Source organism: Brachionichthys hirsutus, unplaced genomic scaffold, assembly GCF_040956055.1.
Source record: "Brachionichthys hirsutus isolate HB-005 unplaced genomic scaffold, CSIRO-AGI_Bhir_v1 contig_851, whole genome shotgun sequence".
In the NCBI taxonomy this organism is placed as follows: domain Eukaryota; kingdom Metazoa; phylum Chordata; class Actinopteri; order Lophiiformes; family Brachionichthyidae; genus Brachionichthys; species Brachionichthys hirsutus.
In genome coordinates this window covers 571005-592951 of record NW_027180330.1, presented here as the reverse complement: position 1 = coordinate 592951, position 21947 = coordinate 571005, and the positions used below count along the sequence as shown (strand labels likewise).

General features: G+C 43.1%; 2 protein-coding genes across 2 annotated transcripts; both read left to right on the top strand.

Moving 5' to 3' along the window:
* The first annotated feature begins 434 nt into the window (after positions 1 to 434).
* Positions 435 to 11914, top strand: LOC137912929 (3',5'-cyclic-AMP phosphodiesterase 4C-like). The gene is made up of 15 exons (XM_068757056.1): positions 435 to 628; positions 1752 to 1937; positions 2255 to 2291; positions 2426 to 2496; positions 3271 to 3320; positions 3526 to 3638; positions 8551 to 8644; positions 8729 to 8892; positions 9202 to 9300; positions 9402 to 9566; positions 9660 to 9759; positions 10088 to 10242; positions 10340 to 10462; positions 11015 to 11197; positions 11296 to 11914. The coding sequence occupies exons 1-15, from the start codon at positions 435 to 437 to the stop codon at positions 11788 to 11790; spliced, it is 2229 nt and encodes a 742-aa protein (XP_068613157.1). The 3' UTR covers positions 11791 to 11914.
* A 4244-nt stretch (positions 11915 to 16158) lies between these two features.
* LOC137912963 (glucosidase 2 subunit beta-like) lies at positions 16159 to 21418 on the top strand. Its single transcript, XM_068757093.1, has 17 exons — positions 16159 to 16271; positions 16353 to 16469; positions 16798 to 16893; positions 16981 to 17038; positions 17150 to 17267; positions 17559 to 17688; positions 17942 to 18026; positions 18239 to 18314; positions 18613 to 18696; positions 18777 to 18944; positions 19040 to 19133; positions 19455 to 19524; positions 19680 to 19769; positions 19872 to 19946; positions 20016 to 20115; positions 20197 to 20367; positions 20704 to 21418. Exons 1-16 carry the CDS (start codon positions 16172 to 16174, stop codon positions 20341 to 20343), a joined length of 1608 nt encoding a protein of 535 aa, XP_068613194.1. The 5' UTR covers positions 16159 to 16171; the 3' UTR covers positions 20344 to 20367; positions 20704 to 21418.
* Positions 21419 to 21947: the final 529 nt, after the last annotated feature.

The following is a 21947-nucleotide window of genomic DNA, read 5'->3' as shown; positions in this document are numbered from 1 at the left end:
CTGCTCTGGGAAGAAGCTGTATGTGCTGAAGAACAGACCAAAAAAAAGAAAACCAACCTAAAGGATTAAAGAGACCTGCATAAATCCAGGGAACAAACTCAGGACGTGGAAGGAGGTGAAGCGGAGTTTAAGCGTCCCAGGATTGAGGATCACAGCCTAGGATATGCATGTTGATGCACTTTGACTCCCCCGGCATGAGAGACGACTCGAGGGAGGATCAGGCCTTGGTATTAAGTTTCTCGCTCTGGATTGAGGACAGTTTGTGCTGTGTGCGACAGGTTCTTTCTGCCTCAGACGGGAGTTGAGAGACTAAAAGTCAAAGGGTGGGGTGACTGTGTCGGAGCCTGGCCCCTGAACGGAGCTGGACAGCAAGCGCTGAAGGGGGGGGGTGTTATTTAAACTGGTCTGCTCCAGCAGGCCCAGAGCCGACAGCAATGAGTCAGAAGACTCTGACCCGGCAGCTGGAGCTGTGGGAGAGTTCTGAGGGTCCACCTCCTGCAGCTTCTCTCACCTCCCCTCTGTCCCCGGTCGATCAGTCCCGTGGGCGTGGGGGGTGCGCTCTGTTTCGCCGTATGAAACTGAACCGCAGCATTCAGGAGCGCAGACGCTCGTCCCACTGTCACAGCAGGTACAGTTCAACATCCGGTCGTCGTCTCTTCTGTTCAAAAAAAAAAAAGGAGTTGCACTGATTTGTGATCGTCTCAACCTGACAAACATTTTCTCACCAAAGATTTCAAAGTCAATTATTCCATGAGCTAATCCAACACTCTGAGTCAGATGGATTAGATTTGGGGGAGCACTGAATTCAGAATAATGAAGTCTCATAATTACTGTCAAAGTTTGCGGAGGGAAAATAGAAACAGGGATTAGTGAGTGCAGCTTTCGGAGGGTCCCCCCCCCCCCCCCCGGCACACATTCTGTGATGCGGTTTTCATCACTGGGGGAAACTTGTTTAATGATAATTTGATCTGTAGCTGCGCTCACAAAGCCTTCCAGGCAGAGGAGTGGCTCCTAATTGGATAATTTAGAAGCAAAATCTAAAATAAATATTATGCTTCGCGCTTGAGTTAAGTTATTTCCAAGTTCAGTTAAATCTGTGTTGACAGCGAAAGTTTGGCAGGTTCAGGAGATGGGGGGGGGGCGTTATGGAGATAAAAGGCACCCCACATTAAAAATAGATGCTGTAGCTACGCGGCAACCTGATTCCCCATCTGCCCTTGTCATCCCAAGAATTGACTGCAGCCTCAAAGTGACAATTATGGTGGATTCCCATTATTATATACGGATGTCTGGATGTTAGCTGTTTTAGTGAATGACAAATGCGGCTATAATCCAAGCTGTATACCTTTCACAAATAACGCCTGACAAATTGAGATTTGTCTCGAGTGTGTGCACAACTTTCTTGTTATGTGTTGGAAAAACCCCCACAAGCTCTTTAAGCAACACTGATTTCATTGGTGTGCTGTGAGATCGCCTCTTCTTTCATCTCGGAGGTTTATCTGTGAACTGAGAAGCACGCTTCCGTGTCCCCTGCGGCTCCAAATGGATTTGGATCCGAGTTGAACGTTTATAAGCAACCTCCTGCGCCACGACGCTGTATTTCCTTCCAGTACTAAAACGAGAAGACCGATATGGATGTGCATGAGTGTAAAGGTCAATGTGAATGTTCTTGTTGTTGCAGTGAAATAAAAGAAGCAAACGAAAAGCTAAACGTAAGGGTAATGGATCCTGTCTTCTCTGACACTTTGCAGCTTTGATTCGGAGAATGGCCCCTCGCCAGGCCGCAGTCCCATGGATTCGCAGGCGAGTCCTGGGTTGGTGCTCCACCCGTCCTTCCCCCAGAGCCAGCGCAGGGAGTCCTTCCTGTACCGCTCAGACTCGGACTACGACACGTCCCCCAAAACCATGTCACGCAACTCCTCCATCAACAGTGAGGGGTAGGCACGTCGTTCTGGGTGCAGATTTTTATCTATTTTATTTACGCCTAACTGCACATTATCCCAATCAACACAGCGATGGTTATGATTGTAATTATGCAAACCGTATGCAAATGAAATCATGAACCTCCTAACTGTTCTGCTGCGCTTCTTTTTCACCAAGTCTAAAGCTTCCAAATCTTTCCATGTCTCTGTTTAGACCCAGATAGTCTCTGCAAATATCACAAGCATCTCGCGTAAACGTTACTACTTCAGACACCCACTCCTCAAAGTCATCTCATTCTCTGCTTTTCCTTCTTCCTTCTTTTGTCCTGTAGGCACGCCGAAGACATGATTGTCACCCCTTTTGCTCAGGTATGTTTTCCACGTTTGCCACGTTTAATTGCTGTAAATGACTTAAAAAGGTGGATAATTAGTGCAGTGAACTTGCCCACTTCCCTCCCTCCCTCCTCCTTCTTTACCTCCCACGTTGTTCATCCATCCCCCAGGTGTTGGCTAGCCTTCGAACCGTAAGAAGCAACTTCACCATCCTCGCCAATGTCACAACACCCACTAACAAGTCAGTATCATGCTGTCAAACACCTTTTCCCCAATACACAGTTGTCACGAGGGCTTGCTTAGTTCACGGCGTGCGTTTTTCTCGCTCCGCTGTCTCCTTGCTCCCCAGGGGAGCACATTTGCCATCATGATTAAACTGTTTATTATATATTAGAGTGTGCTAATATCAGGATATTAGGATTTGCATTATCTGGTATCTTTATAACTCACTGCCTGAGGAATGAGAGTGGAGAATACCACTCTGACTAATACTCAGATGTGTGTCCTTGACTCCATCAACTCTCCAGATGATGCAGCCGGTCAATAGAGCTAAAATTATTCTCCTTTTTTCTGCACCAGACAGCAGGAGCTTGACTTGGCAGGCTTTCAATTCCACGCCGATATGAGCTATAAAGAAATGCGACACATTATGTACCATTGTGCCCTGAAAATGCATGCCTCACTACATGGTTATGAAACCACAAAAGCTGTTTGGAAGGAGAGCAGAGTTCATGTTATGTCTTTTACTATTTTGGGATGCTTGAAGTGAGCATTAGAAGTGCAACAAGGGAATTAATGTGCTATAAAACTCATGTGTTATTCAATATTTAAAGACATTTTAACATTGACAAGACTTTATGCCTTTCTTCATGGGCTTATTATAAATGAATACCATAAATAAAAATATTTATAACACTTGTGTGAACTGAGCAGTTTGATGCTGAACGTGTTGAACCCCATCAGGGGGCAGCAGCGCGTTCTTCTCCACCTCATGTAATGATGTGTTTGTCCACAGGAGGTCGCCAGTGACAAGCCAACCCACTGTTCCCCAAGCTACACTCTCCGGTATTGTACAATTGTACTGAATTATATTGCATTCAAAAATATTACAAACATTTGTTAAACAGAGATCAGTCAGTGTTTATAAAAAGATTTGATTTAAATAATACATGCATGAGACTAAAAAGCTTTCATATGTTTTGAATCTAGATTCTAGAGATACATATTTTGAATTTTGTCGGGTATGTGTGTGTTTCTTTGTCCCTCCCAGAGGAGACATACCAGCAGATGGCTCTGGAGACTCTGGAGGAACTGGACTGGTGTCTGGACCAGCTGGAGACCATTCAAACCCACCGCTCAGTCAGTGAGATGGCCTCCAACAAGGTGCACGCCTGTCCACACAACAAACACGTCCACTTCAGCATTTGGCGTCCTTCCACCTCAAAGCTGACTCGATGCTAAGCTGCTCAGCTGAACGTCACATAAACTGTATATTCCATGATTCCCATAAACACACCATCGCTGCATGAGAATCGACCGTTATTGGATTGAGGCTGTACTTCCTGTTTAAGCTTACATTTGACAAACATATACAAACAAAATAACTCTGCCAGACAATATAAATGTCAAACATTTGTGAAAATTATTATCAGCTGCACAAGTACTTATTTTCTGCTTTTTCTACTGTCATTGTGTAAACATTTAGACACTCACAAATAAGGACTATGTTTGAAATACCGTAGTTGTTGTACTGATGTGATCCGCCTTTTCTGGTTTTTATGGGTTTTATTGGACTAAACTGGTTTGTGTTCAGAAGTGCTGAGGTGCAGGAGTACATTTACATGCAAGCGTGTGCAGGTGAACAGAGTTTGCATCAGTTGGTGGGACAGAGAGAGGGACAGGGAAGGGAATGAGTGACCGTCTGTGAGCATGGAGGACACGGCGGGGGGGGGGGGGGGTGCTGATGCTGATGTCTCCGCTGTAACCTTGGTTGCTATCGAGCAGCAGCAGGGTCTGCCCTTCCCTTTCAGTCATTGGTTTGTCACTTTGACCACAAGCCATGTGGTTCGGAAAACAACCAATGAAATTGAGGTTATGCTCCTTTAATAGAGTTCTGTCTTAAAGGGACAGCGTCATCTACCTTTTTTGTTCTATTGTGGAAATCATTCCCGAGGTACGCTTCAGCATAAATTAATGAGAGGATGCTTCCTGTTCATAGAGAGAGAGGATAAATGCAATGAAGGGACAGAGGGAGGAATATGTACGCGATGGACATCATTGTGCATGTGTGTGTGTGTGTGTGTGCACGCGTGTGTGTGTGTGAAATCTCTTTGGGTAAACAAAGTCTCTGTAAATAGGTTGCTGCCTTTTTGCAGCTGGAATTAAGCTACAGAAATCCTCCATGTCAACATGGAAGTACGCATGAATATCCCCACTCGGTCTCTCACTTGGACACACACACCCTGGCGCACACACATACTTTTGACAGATGTACACGCTGTCTTGTTGCACATGCGCACTCAGGCTCGGAGCAGAACCGAGCGCAGACACACACACACATGCATGCGCCTGCAGCCACACTGCCTGATTAGCTTGCGAGAGCGCTGTCTACAGCATCCGGGGACATGGCGCAAGAGGCAGAGCACTGGAGGAGGAACAGCAGCCTGAAGCGTCAGGATTAGTCCTCTGGCATTTCAGCCAGCTGAGGCATGGATTGACTCGGAGCAGGGGACTGTGCAGCAGAGCTATTAGGAGGCAGCGGCGCTGACTGTGGACTGTCTGTGTTGCTGAGATCGGTGTGAGGCAGCACAGACGGGCCGATGCATTGGTAGGACTGGGCCAGGCCTCTGGATCCGTACCGTGGGGGAGGGGCAGCCAATGCTGGGAGAGGGAATCTATTTTTCCAAACCACAGCTTTGGGGTGATTCTTCAGCCGGGACTGTCTGCTACAGGCCTGGATGCCCATCTTGTTCTCTCTCTCTCTCTCTCTCTCTCTCTCATCCTCTCCATCCTTGTTTTTCTCCCGCTGTCATCATCTGGTTCTCCCTCACTTAATACTCCCGCTGCCATCCAAGTTCCCTTTACCTCCATCATTCGGTACTACAGGAGCCTCTCCATCCTGTCATCACCATCACTCCATCACCTAAAATTTATATTCCTGTTTGTCAAGTAGCTCGGAGCGCTCATCATCATATTTCTGTTTACGTCTGTCACACATTCACAATCATCCCCTCCATCGGCTCCTCACGGTGTCCTTCAGACGGCCCCTCTCTCTCCCTGCTTTCCTTCGTCTTCCTGTTTTCGGCTCCCATCCACTTCTTCCCAGCAGTGACCGTACCTTTGGGTCAGTTTGCTCAGCAAATGGGATGAGATGTAGTCTCCACAGCAGCCAGATCCAGGGGGCTCCTGGTCTGCCTATCAGGAGACCCTCATATACGGACCACCCTGAGGCTGGAGCCCGACTCTGGACTGACTGATTGGCCTACGTTTGGGTGCCGCATGTAGGCAAGGACAGTCTTCACCAGAAGCCCCTGCCCTTAGCCCCTTCCCCTATCCTTTGGTCCGTCTTCGGGGCAGCTGTCACTCTGGAGTGTCCCGGCCTCTCCCCGCACACCCTGACGACGCCCTCATGCCACTGGGGCGCCCACAGTGCCCCCACCCCACTCCACTACCGCACCTCCTGCCTGTGCCATCGGCCCAAACCCCCTGTCACCCTCAACATGGGTGTAGTGGAGGCCATTGACCCAGCACCCTCCCCCTGCCCCTCACCTGTACCCGGAGGCTACAGGCTGCCCCGCTCCTCCAGCTACAGCCCCCTGCAGGGGAGGGCAGGGGCAGAGCTGGACCTCGATGCAGCTACAGGAGGGGTTCTGGAGGGGGGTGGGACGGCGGCAGAGCGCAGGACGCCCTTCGTGGACCTGTTCTGTGAGACCTGCTCCAGGCCCTGGCTCATCGGCTGGTGGGACCAGGTATGGTTAGCGGAGCTTTCAAAGGGCAAGCAGGCCCGGCAGGGACCATCATGGACAGGTTCTGTGGACTCTAAGTGGTGCTGTCACATCTATGCCTGCATTAACCCCTCCTTCCTATCCCCTGCCTGTTATCCCAGGGCTTTTACCAGTCCATTATTCACTTTGGAAATTTTATATTTGTATAAGTAAGAATCTTGGGTTCATGGGAACAAAGTGTCTCCATGGGATGAAGGAGCGTTTGATGTGCCAGACAGCGGCTTTGTGAGGACTACTGGGAGAATAGAATCGAGTGTGTTCCTGTATTACGCAGCAATGCAATGAATGCAAAAAGGGAATTTAGTAGCTCTGTAGCGTATTTCCACATGGCAGCAGCACCATGAACCAAAAGACAACATCCCTTCCATTCCCAGTCTGTCATCTGAGAGTACGCCACGCTGCTTAAAGAAACGGCTTTGTGATTTTGTTCTAAGCAAGCTGGTCACTTTTACTGCATGTATGTTACAGCGTCGCATCACGCCAGCGTCCACCTTCCAAACGTGCAGTCCACATCCCCTTGTTTTACTAAATTCTGAGTCGAGGAAGCGGCGTGTGCTGTTACTGAAGGACAATTTGTGTCGTCTTAGGGTTGAGCAGATTTCTGATCTCAGGTGTGCAAACACACTTCCATCTGTAAAGAAGTTTGACTTAGTGACTGTTCTGTGATGCATCAGGTTTCCATTGGATGTGACATCCCGTCAGCGGGATCCTTCCGGGTTCTTTGGAATGACATCGGATAAATAAAATTACATCATCTAAATATAAACTCACACACAATTCGTTCATTAGTTGCCCACTTTTCACTTTTAAAATAAAAGTGTTCAATGCTTCGTTTAACTTTTAGTTGGAAAAAGAAGGCAATTTGAAACCAAACATTTTATTCATTTTTATATACCGGGATATAATAATATAATGAATAGCAGATTAATCAATTATGAAAACAAATACTTGTTGCAGCCCCAATCTGAATCAATCAAATTTACAGATTGCATTATGGAGGAGGGTCACATTTTGGATGCAATATTAATTTATTGATGCATGTTATTTATGATTAGAATCAGAAATTATCCCTCCAGTTTGCAGGTGCTTAAATGCACGTGTGGGTCGTGTCTGTGCAACGATTGCATGTTTGCTTCATTAGTCAGTGTCAGAGGAAAAATGTTGTTTGTCCTGGCGCTCGCAGTGGCACCATGGATGTGTTGGTTGGCAGCTATGACTCAGCGTTACAGCATTAGGGAAGGACAGAACGAGAGCGAGAGAGAGCGAGAGGAGGAGGTTTGGGTTGAGTCTGCTCCCTAAGTGTGCCGCTGGGCTTGACTCGCTTTCCTGGCTGGATCCTGACGACTGATTCTGCCTGACTGCTTCTATAATTTGCTGTCAGAGTACCTGTTTGCTCGACCTATCGTGTAATGAGCACTGGATGGATGGAAAAATAGATAGCCGAGAGGGAAAACAATGAAAATGGTGGGAATGCATGAGCTGTGTGAAACACCGGGAAGGCAGGCGCCTGTGACAAAAGAGGATTTTGGTGCTGAAGGGAGGCAGATGAGAGGAGAGTGTTTACTTTGAGGGAGAGGGAGGAGCAGATAAGTAACAGAGAAACAAAGAGGGAGCCAGCCGAGGCGGGGGGGGGGGGGGGGGGGGGGGGTGACCTTGGTAAAGGTCAGAGACACCTGCCTGCTCCCTCAGATTGTCACCCAAGCAGCCACTGCTTTCACATGTAACCGAAGGACTGACTGCGTGGAGGCAGTTGCTAAGGGAACCACTCCGGTTGCCATGGAGATTATGTGTAAAAGATCAGTCAGTAGGACACAGATTGAGGGCTCTTGTCCGAGTTGCATTGTTCCTTCACATGATGTAAGTGACGTGTGAATGTCGAGCCTCAAAACTCTGCGATTATGCATGGAAAATGCAAAATTCTATAAAAGCTGAGAGACGTCCTGTTTTCTGTCTGCGATTATTATGCAGTCACTCAAGAGAATAATGCATATAAAATTGCCTCAGCTCATACTGTTGAATACATGGCAGTCAAAATGCAAGCACGCTGAATCGCAGTATTGAACAGTACAGTGTGTTCTCAACAGCTGATATGATTCAGAATTGATTTGCCAACCCCAGCGAGTGAAGCCAGATTGAGTTTGATCTTGTATTTTCTCATATTTAACAGCCTTGTGTTCCTACAAACAGAATTTATAGCACAATTTTATATTATTCCTTATTCTGGGGGGTTTACCAGCCTGTTTATCAAAGTCGCTCACTTGCTGTTTGTTTTCTATGCCCCCCCACATCAGTTCAAGAGAATGTTGAACAGGGAGCTGTCCCATTTATCAGAGACGAGTCGCTCAGGGAACCAGGTGTCAGAATACATCTCCACTACCTTTCTAGGTAAAGCAAATCTGCCATTACAGCTTTGACCGTCAGTTCAGGTGCAACCAACCGGCGCTGACCTCTGACTTGTTCCCCCCACAGATAAGCAGAACGACGTGGAGATCCCATCCCCGACTTTAAGAGAGAGGGACAAACCCATGTGTCACATCAGTGGTGTGAAGAAGCTCACGCACAGCTCCAGCCTTTCCAACTCTGCCATGCCTCGCTTTGGCGTGAAGACCGAACATGAGGATGCATTAGCGAGGGTAAAGGCATCTTCAAGCAGTTTGTTGAGTTTTATTGTGTTTGTATTTTATATTTCTTTCTGTCCTGCTTGGAGAAAATACTTTTTTGCATCACTCATTAAATTAAATTGAACCAAATAAGCAGGAAAGCATCCCATAAGACACACTTTATTTCAAGGAGAAGCACATTCCTTTGGCAGTGATCCATCAACAATGAAAAAAAACAACAACAATGTGTCATTTTAGTATGAAAGATGCATCTTTGTTGGTGGAGTGAAGGAACGGCTGGTTCCTGTGCGGATGTGTTAATGCTGTCTATTGTGCCTACAGGAGCTGAATGACTTGAACAAGTGGGGCCTTAATATCTTTCATGTGGCAGAGTTCTCTAATAACAGACCCCTCAGCTGCATGATGTTTGCCATCTTCCAGGTGAGTCATGGAGAGCCTGAGCTTAAATTAGCAATAGATGAAATACTATAGTGTAGGCAGTATGGTTTATTTGTGATCCTCATCGGCTGTCTCTGCTGCAGGAAAGGGATCTACTGAAGACCTTTCAAATCCCCGTGGATACTTTCGTCACCTATGTGATGACCCTGGAGGACCACTACCATGCCAATGTGGCCTATCACAACAGCCTCCACGCTGCAGATGTCACTCAGTCCACTCATGTACTACTATCCACACCGGCTCTAGATGTAAATATATCCACTACTCCACCAGAGTTAAATGAAATACTTCAAATATACTCGGTCGGTAATTATTTTTATTATTATTATTTTCTCTGACAGGCTGTCTTCACCGATCTAGAGATTCTAGCCGCTCTATTTGCTGCTGCCATCCACGATGTGGACCATCCAGGGGTGTCCAACCAATTCCTCATAAACACAAGTGAGTCGAAATGAGATTGAGAAACACACAACCACGAGAATTATGACAAAATAGAGCGGGAGAAAATAAAATACACAATGATGGCAGGGATCAACTAAAAGGAGCTTTTGATTGGTTTTGAAGTCTCTGATTTTGCTTTGCCCAGCGCTCATCACAGTGTTGCTTTTAAATATGTCCTTTTATTTGATTTGTTTATTCATTTACCAAACAATGTGATTTTCTTTTCTCTTTAATAACCAAAGTGCATTTTGGAAAGTTGCTACTTAAAGACTGGTAGAGCATTGTGATGCTAATAATCTTTTGTGTTGTTGTACGGCGCTTCCCTCAGACTCAGAACTAGCCCTGATGTACAATGATGAGTCTGTGCTGGAGAACCATCACCTCGCCGTGGGCTTCAAGCTGCTCCACGAGGACAACTGTGACATCTTCCAGAACCTCAGCAAGAGGCAGAGACAGAGCCTGAGAAAACTTGTTATTGATATGGTAAATTCTGTCAACTGTTTTTCTTCACCCTTAATTCTTCCTCACCTTTCACTGCCTTTGTCTTTCACTAATGGGTTCATGTCAATGTTCATTCTAGGTGTTGGCAACAGATATGTCTAAACACATGAGCCTGCTAGCAGACCTAAAGACAATGGTAGAAACCAAGAAGGTGACGAGTTCTGGAGTGCTGCTGCTCGACCATTACACCGATCGGATACAGGTGAGAGGAAATCTTCTGGTTAATTTCTACACAAATTTGTTTTAGTCATTTTTTCCATTTAGCCGTGCCACATTTCTTCCCTTTTGCTCTTTCCTGTTTTTTCTATCTCCATATCAGCTGATTATATATGTGATTCAACTACTGTCAAACAATAAATGGTGCGTTCAGCTACTCTCAACCAATTTAGAAAACAGAAGTTAATGACCACATCAATATAATGTGTTTAAATCAGGCAATCGAGACTTTCCAAAGTAAAATGTTATCAGAAATGTGAAAGGGAGGAGCTGGCATTTCCGTGTTGAGGGTGGAAAAGAGGGAGGAATGTTGAGAAACTTTTAGAAGCAGATGACAGGATTTTGGAGCTAATTCGAGAGTATGAAAGAAGATGGAGGGAAAACTCCTAAGAAAAATTGGTCTCTTATCACTTATTTTATGTTTTGAAAGAGTAAGAAACAGCAGGAGCGTGAAGGCAGACGATCTCCTCACATATCAGAATACGTTTTCATCATCTTTCATTCATTCATATCATGACGCGTGACTATGTCTCTGCAGGTATTGAGGAACATGGTGCACTGCGCTGACCTGAGCAATCCGACTAAACCCCTGGCTGTGTATCGACAATGGACGGAGAGAATCATGGAGGAGTTCTCCAGGCAGGGAGACAAGGAGCGAGAACGAGGGATGGAGATCAGTCCCATGTGCGATAAACACACTGCCTCTGTGGAGAAGAGCCAGGTAGACGATCAGCGAGATACGATTCTGTGCACAAGTGGAAAAACGATCTATTTCTATAAGGCAGAGAGTGATCATCACCTCCTTTTTGTCTGATATAGGTGGGCTTTATTGACTACATTGTCCACCCACTATGGGAGACATGGGGAGACCTTGTACATCCTGATGCCCAGGACATCCTGGACACTCTGGAGGACAACAGGGACTGGTACCAGAGCACTATCCCACAAAGTCCCTCTCCGCCTCCCGTGGGCCAGGATAAGGATCTAAACGTCTGCATTGACAAGTTTCAGTTTGAGCTCACCCTTGAAGACAGCTTACAGAGGGAACAGGAAGATGAGGGTGACATGCCTGCACTCAACCACATGGCACAGGACTTCAATCGTGGGGAGGAGGAGGGTAAAAAAGAGGAAGACAAAATGGTAGGCGAGCAACATGAGGATATAATAGAAGAAGAGGAGGAGGTGGCAATGGAAGAGGAGACGGAGGAGGAGTTGAAAGCGCAGTTGGAGGTGAGATCAGTAAAGGCAAGACTTTCTGACACAAGTCCTGTAGAGGAAGAGGAAGATTCTTCTTCACAAGCTGAAGATACATGAGTTCTGCTCCTGTATCGCGCTCCACTCTTGCACACATTATGTTCTTCATCCTTTCAATGGCCAAACCAAGAACAAATAAGACTGCAATGACAATACAGACCTTTAAATATATTTTTCAAAAAAAAAAAGGGAATAAAGAGAAGGTAATTACACAGCAACTGTAGATTTGAAATGGTGACAAGTTCTCTGACTGATTTCACAATGAACTTTAGTCCGGGAGGAGTTTAGGAGAGCATTAACGATGGGCAGCAGGGAGACAGCGTAGCACTCTGGGAGAGATATGCACACACATAAGCACACGCATGCTGACATACATGTAGAACACACCAATGCAATATAATACTTGTAAACGTATTTAAATGGAGCTCAAATTTACCTGCTCTTTTCTAGCAAAAGAGCAGGTAAACACACACACACACACACACACACACACACACACACAGCTGTATGTTTGTATGTGTGCATTTAAGCGAGGGACACTGATCAGTAATGAATTTCTTTGGAAAAAGCCATCTCTTAGTGGAGCATCAACTAGTGTCCAGTCAGTATTAGTAATTCATGTTTGTTAGAACCTCAACAGAAACTGTTCTCCTCAGAAAAGTTACACATCCCAGTGACTATTTTTCCATTTCTGTCGGAAAGAAAATAAAAAATCCAGAGGAGAGGAGAGAGACAGAAATTGAAGAAAAAGGAAGATGCTGCAACGAAGGGGCCGTCGGTCCCGTTCCCCTTTTCCCTTTACGAGGAGAGTGCTACTGATTCAAGATGGCTCTGTGCCTTTCTGAAACACCAGCTTCTTCAATGGAGCTGTCGTGAAGCAATGCATTGTGGGAGAGGAGTGTGTGACTTAACTTTGATTTTTTTTTTTTGATTGTCTCTTGTTAAAGATCTCTCTTTACTCTTCATGGTATCGTGGTGTGTATCTCACACGTACAGTTTCTGTGTCGATATATGTTTTAAGCTGTAAGTCTTCCTTTGTTGCTCTTCTGGTAAAATAAGAACTCTCGATGCACAGGAATCACTACCACCACCAAAACCACAAGTGGACTCCAGCTTATGTTCTTTCTTATTAGAATTATTTTTGAAAACTTTCTGAGAATAAGCCATGTGATGCTTTGAAGCATAAGTTTTGCCTATTTTCTATTTAAAGTTGCTAAATATGTTGAAGGGGATACAGAGTCATTTAGTCAGAACCACAAGTTTTCTCTGGTCATCTCAAACTCACTTGCACTGTGTGATTCTCACCAAAGGGATTAGAAACTTTGGAGGGTAAAGTGACGCATTTGGATATTAAAAAAAAAAAAAAAAATCAGGGAGGCAGAATGTCAGGAGAAAGAAGGTGGTCTGGCAGTCCCTAATCATCCTTGTTATGTTTGACGCTTTTTTGCCTTAATGTCAGATGCACCCGTATTTAGATTTCAAAGATATAAAATAGATATCCTTGTATATTTCTATCACGTCTGTCTGCTTATTTCTGTGAGTATCAGTGTGTCTATCCAGCATTGCATTTGGAGGGAAAAGGGAAATATTGCTGCCAATTAGTCGTTATGTTGTTGCCGCGCTGGGCCAACTTAAAGAATGTGTTATCTTTTAACCAGGATGGTGACTTGACTATGTCATTGGTATTTTCGGGCATGCAAAGGAAATAAGGACAATTTTGCAGCATATGAGCGTAAAGTCTTTCTTTATTTTTGACCTGATAGCTGACATGTTGGAATTGACGTTACGTAAGCGTTTGCAGCTTATTGTCACTCGTAAGCGAAGGACAGAAAGAGAAAGCGTGAAGCTAAACACATTGTCATTACATGTCATTGTTTCCTCACTGGCATTACCACATCCTGTTTTAATGGCGTTCACGATATGAGCAGCACAGATTAAATAGGTCAGTTTGTTTAGGTGTTTGTTTTTCACAGGGTAAAACAAAGAACTCGGGCGTGGTTCTTTTGCAGGTAAGAGTGAGTTTCTGCAGGCCAGTAACTGAACTTATCTGAAGACGCCATAGCGCCACAGATGCCTGTGTGTTAAACCTGCGTCGTCTCAGGACGGAGCAGCGCTGCGGGGCCACCACACAGGCTAACATCTTGTGGAATGGGAATCCAAGATTACTATCGCAGTTACTCAATAAAAGGTTCCCATATGCATCGGCCTTTTTCCTTTGAGGTGTTGCTTTGTTTTTGTGGCTTCTTGTTATGTCATAAGCTATAAAAACATTAAGATTTAATTGCCATACAAACACAATACTGTAGCAATTGTTTCTTATCAAGAAAATTATTCAATTAATTGATTGCTGCCATTCTTTTTAAATGATGAAAAGAAAACCGTGAGAAGTGTTTTCTTTCAACAGTTTGTGTACAGTTTATTTTTATATCATTGTGGTGGAAGGTCTGGAAAATGAATTGTGTGTTGAGGATATAGCTATAAGCGTTATCACTCTTGTATATAATGTAATATTGGATTGTAAATTAGAAATTTATCAAAGTCATATTGATCTGCGATTAACCACTTGAGGTTAAGTGTACCACTGAAGCACTGCAGGCGACATATCCAGCTTTTGTTTTCCTCTGATTGTGTTTCTTGCTATCTAAATAATTTGTCACGTTTTTTTCATTGTCCACTTTTATTGTTAGAAACAAGTATGTTTCTACCAGCACTTTATTCCATCAGGGTACGAAGCAGACAGTGTGTTTCAGGTAGTGTTACATCTGTGCTGGTGGTTTGGTCATTTATTATATTCCATTGGGCCAAATCACAAACCATCATTGTGTAGTAATCAATGTTAACTCCTCTGGAGGCATAACAAACAAGCCGATCATGATAGTCCATGTGAGTTTGAATTTACTTGGCTGATAAGCCAAATGTAAAATGATATATTCAAACAGGATGTGATGCGTCCTCATTGGCCATCTCTACTTCTGTCGGCACCTCTGTTTCTTAGTAAAGTTGATCACTAGCCTGATAGCCTAAATGTCTGTCCAATGGCAGCCTAATCAGCTGGTTCCCATCGGCTTGCTGTCAGGTTACTTTGTCACAGACTGACTCCCTCTTTGAATAAATCTCCGGGCTTTAATTGGTGTCTTTGTCACAAGTGAGAAAGATTATTCGAGGGGAAAACATGAAATGATTGTAATATTTGTAAATGACCTGGCTGTAATGTGTAAAATGTGTCCAAGTTATTTTTTATTATATTATTTTTATGAAAGTGTTTCCTCTGGACAGAGCTGAGGTGTCATTTTGTGAATAAATGCATTTAATAAGCAAACATCTATATATAAAACAATATTATAGTATATCAGTATATTTTTCTTTTATTTCACTGTTCGGTACTGTAAAGTGTGTTAAAAATACAAATAAAGATTTTTCTATTAAATGCAATACCAACATAATTCTTGCTGTTATTATGCATTTGTAAACAATTTACTTGTTTATGGATTTGCTGGCCATGGACCTGGAAGGATAATCTTATTTCTCACTGTAACTACAGAGTTTGTTGCAAACAACATCCCTCAGTCTTTTAAAGCCCCAACACTTCCAACTGTTTTTCTAACCTCAAGCACAATGTAGGTTAGATTATTTCCATGTAAACACTTACTGGCAGAGGTAAAAAACATTGCTGCCCCTGGTTGATCTCGTACTCTGCTCAGACGTTAGTCGGGAGGACGGTCCAAGTACCAGTAAAACAGAAAATACTGCCTTGACCTGAAAGCAAGCCTCCACACACACTGGGGCAATTATCAGCAGAGACTTTGCTCTTCTCTAGGCAACAATATCTGCATAAGGTGTCAGACATGAGGTAATTTACACCAGCAGATGAAGCACTATTTCTCCCAGCTCCCTTTGTGGTTGCAGTGAGGGATGTCGATTATATATTATATATATCCACCAACCGATTTGTTTGAGTCAAGATTCAAGATTCAAGATACTTTATTATTATTATGCAAACATAATAAAATTGTGTGAAGGCCCGCGGCTTAAGGCACCCATTGGTGAAGCATTAAAACAATAATGGCATTTGTATTGGTTTTTTGTATTGTTTTAACTTTAATCTAAAGCAACACATCTTCAAATAAGAACAGTAACTGTCACCCTTTTGATACATTTATATTTCTGGCATGAGTTTACCCAGAATCCTTCGCTTCAGACGTGTCATTAGTTTACCCAGAAGCCTTCGCTTTAGACGTCACGGCTCTCCGCCAATCACAAGAGATAAATAAAACGTCACCCAATCAGAATGGAACAAGACACAGTGATATGCGCATGCGCTCTTTCTATACGGAAGTAGTCAGTGTATTCGGTGAACTATCCCAGCACATCACCGGTAATTATTAGCTAGTTGTTATTATTATTATTGTTCTGCGCAGCTAAATCTTCTCCCCTAGACTGGATGAGCACCATCATGGTTTCCTGTCAGTGTTTCCTGCTACTTTTGACTGTGTCAGTCTCAGCGGTCGAAGTACAACGCCCTCGGGGTGTCCCTTTATCAAGTATGTGTATACATAATAGGTATGACTAATAAGGTGCTGCTGTCACGGTAATAATGTGGTTCTTCTTTTGATCCTTAAAAGAACGGATGTTTTATGAAGAGGGCAAACCGTTTACTTGCTTGGATGGCTCACGCACTATACATTTTGACAGAGTGAATGATGACTACTGTGACTGCGAAGATGGTTCTGATGAGCCAGGTATGTTTTCTCCTACAGGATAGACTCCTAATGTATTTACATAAATGTGCAGGAGATATGCTCATGTTAGGACAACATTAAAGGAGACATATTATGATAAACTCACTTTTCCCATGTTTCTACACAACTATTATGGTGGTTTTGGGTCATTATCAACCCAAAAACGGCTAAATAAACCATCAAGTCAATCCTGCATAGTTTGCGCAGTTCTGTAATCTCCTACTGAAATGCATCTGGCAGAAATCTCTCCCCCTGTGATGTCAAAAATAGTATAATATGTGACCTTTAAGCAACTAATATGTATGTTAAATGGTACATTTAATTGCAGGTACTGCTGCTTGTCCCAATGGCAGTTTTCACTGCACCAATGCAGGTTTCAGACCATCTTTCATCCCTTCTTCCCGCATCAATGATGGAATATGTGGTATGAATTTTGAACTATGCAGATTTTTTTACACTAATGTTGTACTGGGTGGGCAATATTTTTAAAATGAATACATTTCCCATATAGACTGCTGTGACACGACAGATGAGTACAACAGTGGTGCTACCTGTCAGAATACTTGCAGGTACTTTACACCAGAATACCAATATTTGTTTAGCACCAAAATTGGATTTACATACTGAATATTAAATTTTATGTTTTTGTAATGTACATCTTGATATTGTCATTCTTATAGGGACATGGGACGCAAAGAGAGAGAGAGCCTGCAGAAGATGGCAGAGGTTGCTAAGGAGGGCTTTATGCTTAAACAGGAACTTATTCATGAGGCCAAGAAGAGTTTAGAAGAGAAGAAGGTGAGATGTGAATGGCAAGAAAATCATTGATATTTGTTAAATAATCAAGATCCAGAGTCTTGAACCATGGATTGCTGTGTTGATTTAAAAAAAAGTTTTCATATACCACATTTTGCACCAGTGTGTATCTAAAAAACAAACCTGGGGTGCATCCTTAATGTTAAGATTGACTATTCTTCCCTGTTGCCTTTGTGCCATATATTCCTTAGCAGCTGATGTAAAGGCATTGCATCATAAATGGAATAGATCATAACATTGTGGTGCTAATTTAGTGTTGATTTATCTCAACAGGCCAAACTTGCAGAAGTTCAGATGGGTAAGAAGGATCTTGAGGAGAAGGTGGAGGCTCACAGAACTGTAAAGGAAACTGCAGAGCAGCCAGAGAGAGAAGCCAAAGAGCGCCACCTGAAGGCCTGGGAGGGTAAATTAAGATATCGTGTTTATCTGCTGTTTGTACAGAGCACCACAGTGCACATCCAACATTTTACTGTCAGTGTTTTTGTTATAATAGAACGCTGCCTCAGTCGCGCATGCAGCTGTAGTTCATAAAAAAGTCTCTGAAGCAAACAGAAGTTAAGATTCAAAAAGAATGGTAACATTCTATAGATTTGTGTAAAATCAAACGCAACATCACAGATGGCTCAACACAAAGTGACATTTAATATTTATTTCAGATGAAAAAGCAATCATTCGCATGAAAAAGGACAAAGCTAGAATGGCTGAGGTGTTTCTCGAGCTGGACAATGATGCAGATGGCTTGTGAGTATCAGAGCATGCCAGACTTATTAGCATTCATATAGAAGAGGTTTGTAATGTTTTGAAAGTGCAAACAGTATATGTTACAGAATGCTGACTTAAATCCTTATGACATGCTTTGTAGATTACGACTCCTTTTTTAGATTTAAAAGGGGTACATCTTCCTCATTTTGAAGTCCCGCCATTGACGGATGATATGTCTATTGTCATTTCAGCGTTTCCGTGGCTGAGCTTCTGCCCCATTCTGAGCTTGACCAAGATTCCGATTTATTTACTGAAGAAGAGGCTCAGGTAACTTCTAACTTTTAGTCTTAGCCCGACTATAAAAGACTCCTGTTCAAATTGTTTTTGAGCTCCTGCACCATCCTCAGACATCGTGTGCGCTAATGCTTTAATGCTTTGGTTTATGGAGTTCGTTACGATCTTTCAGATCACATTGGGACCTCAGGGATTTCAGAGATTTGTATAGGTTAGCTGTGCTGCGTGGACCCTTTCAGCGTAGGAGTGGTTAGCTAATGACTGAATTTTCATTTTGTTCCTTCGGGGGAGCTGAAGGAACTAAAATATCAATTGTCTTTGTTTTTTATAGGCACTTCTGGGAGGAGAGGATACAGTTGATACAGTTGCTTTTGAATCCGTTTGGAATACAATCAAAGACAAATACGTATCAGAGGTGAGAGCCTGATTGTTCTTGTCGGGACTTCACATGCTGAAGTCTTCGCTCCTCTAAATGTGCAACTCTCCTGGCTATAGACGGACTTGGATGCTCCGGAACCAGTGGAGACTCCACAGGATGAGATCAGTGAGCCAGTCTCCGACACTGAGTCTGAGCGGTACCCGGAAGATGACCTCTTGGAGGAAGAAGAGGAGGAGGAGGATGAAGAGGATGACGATGACGATCTAGATGAGGGAGACTATAAGGTGAGATCGAGTTTCTCCACCAACCAACTGCTGTACTGTCCTGCTTTTTTTTTTTTTTTTACTTGGAGTCACTCTTTTCTTTGTTTGATAAGCAGAGCCCTCCTGCCACGCACACGCAAGACAAGAAGGACGACAGCGATGAAGGGACTATGCCACCATATGACCAGGAAACGCAGAGCCTCATTGATGGCAAGTATATGCAAACTGAATGACTCAGCTTGTCTTCAGCTAAGAGTGAGTCACTTACCAAAATAGATGAAAAGAACCATCGATGTGATTGCATACCTATTAGTTTGGATGTAATTGCCTGACTCATTCTGGTAGCACAAATTAATAGTTTATCATAGGAACAAAGCTATTTAGTGAGCAGCTGCTCCTTTTGTATGACAGAAGATGATTGCTTCTCTTTGAAAAGCATCAGCAGGAAGGCCTAGTCTTTATGTGTGTACGTAAGTACAAGTTTTCACATGTGCGCATTTGGGCTGCGTTTAATTTGCTTTGGATTCCCAGCTGCTCAGAAAACCCGGAGTGACTTTTACGAATCTGAGAAAGCTCTTCGGGAACTGGATGATGAGATCAGGTAGGTCCTTGAATATTAAGCGGTTTCTTCGTCGATAGTGGAAGCAGTGTTCGTCGAGTTTTCAATAGCTACGATGGATGATTTTTGTTACACATTCTTTGTGTTGCTTATTGAAGACAAAGATTATACATTTTGGATTTGAATTTTGTCTGCAGCCAACTTGAGAAGGAAATCTCCTTTGATCTCGGGCCCTCTGCTGAGTTCTCCTACCTCTATAGCCAGTGCTACGAGTTGTCTACTAACGAGTGAGCACACATTCTGAAATTGTAAAACAAAATGTGTCGTGTATTTAAATATTGGCTGGAATAGGTTCCTGTCTCTGAATGTCATGGACATTTTCCATTCAGGTACATCTACAGGCTATGTCCATTCAACAAAGTATCCCAAAAACCCAAGTATGGTGGATCAGAAACGAACCTGGGGTAAGAGAGAATCATTGGTGTTTTTATGTATTTGTATGATTTATTATTTGACATTTTCTTTACCTATAGAACATGGGGTAAATGGGCGGGGCCTGACGATGACATCTACTCTTTGATGAAGTATGAACATGGGACGGGGTGCTGGCAGGGCCCTAATAGATCCACAACTGTGAGTCTCAGCATTATCTTGCTCTCAATCAAACTTCACTTCATTTTTTACCCCATTAATATATTGTGTTGACAACCACAGGTTAAGTTAACGTGTGGAAAGGAGACCGTTGTGATGTCTACCTCAGAGCCCAGTCGTTGTGAGTACCTGATGGAGTTCACTACTCCAGCTGTCTGCCAGGAGCACCCAACCCCGGATTCTGTCCATCGTGGACATGAGGAGCTCTAGATGCACTTAATTTGAACTTAATTTGTGAGTATTGCATCATCCTTTACCGTAGACATTGTGATAATTCGGCCTTCACACTTTTTGAGGCTTTGACATTTTGTTTCTCTTTGATTATACAACCCCATTTCTAAAAAAAAGTTGAGACACTGTGTAAAATGTAAATAAAAACCCCTTATGGAATCAAAAATATATGACAATAACTGAAATATATGGTTGTTTGGGTTTATGTCAACATGGCATATAATTCAAATGTGAGTGATGTAAAAGACTTCCCAGAAATGAAACCTACAGGGATTTATTTATTGCTACTCGATGAATGACTCAGAAGCCATGACTAACAAACTGTGCTCATCCTTGCAGGTTGTGCTTGAGGGACCAGAGTCGCCGCAGCAACATAAGGTCGCCCTGCCCACAAGCAGCACCACCTTTGGGTCAGCTAGCATATTCCGGACTTGTGTTGGATTGTAACTTCAGTATAGTCTAGTATTTTGCTAAATGGCAGCTTGTAAAAAATACAGTTGGCTGTAGTCGTCATTTCTATTCTATTCTATTCATTTCACGTATTTGAATACACTGTAAAGAAACATGTTGGTATCTGAAGAATTTCTAACGTTGGTACGTACCAACAGAGAATTCATGGTTGTGAAGAGGACATTGTGTTGATGAAACAGTTGTTTGGACAGTCAAAGCAAGAGGCCACTCAATATTTGTAACTTTTATTTTTTTCTTGCATGTAAAGTACAAATAATTAAACAATTCCATGAAAAAAGTCCTCGAGCGTCTTCAGCTGAAATCCCAGTAGTAAATATCCTAGACTAAACTGAAAGGTTCATTTTTTTTCTTTGTTCAATTTTGACATTGTTCATTTGGTCGTATTTGGAAGTATATGAGATTTTATATTTTTCGCACTGACATCTGTCAGCAGAGCAGTTTTGATCATTTTCAACTTTTGTTCTACCATTCCAGGAAAATGTAAGAAAAACATCACTAAAGTTACTGCATCCCCTCTTCTAAATAAACAGACACAAAATACAGCTGGTTGAGAAACAGAAGGACCACTCTCCCCTTTCCCATCCTAGAGACTCCCAAGAAAACCTTCCTGCAGCTTTTCTGAGCTCTGCTAAAATTTGGCTGAAGCTCTTGGCTGGATTTCCAAATGCATCTCGGTACCAGAGAACATTTCAATAGAACACACAGATGATCTCAGTGTTGGAATGCTTTTACTGGAACATAACCGTTAATGTATTTTTGTTCAAAGTCAGCATTAACAGGAAAGCATCTTGTGAGCATGCAAAATCTAGGACTTCCTCCCTCATTTCCTCCTTAAATAGCAGGACCCACCCAGGGGCCGAAGCCTCCCACACTGGGCTGTCCCATTGTCTCAGGGGTCCACCGAGTGGTTGAAAAAACAAGACTGTGATTAGATTAAATAATTAAAAGATTTTCATTTAACAAGACAAACAGAACACAGGCAGTAAAGGCATAACATCTAGCACACAGCATGTATGTTTATACACTTCAATTAGTTAAATATAGCAGTGCATTCTTTGACTATGGAGAACTTTTCCAAATCGTACTAAAGCTGTTTTTCTATTTGTCCCCCT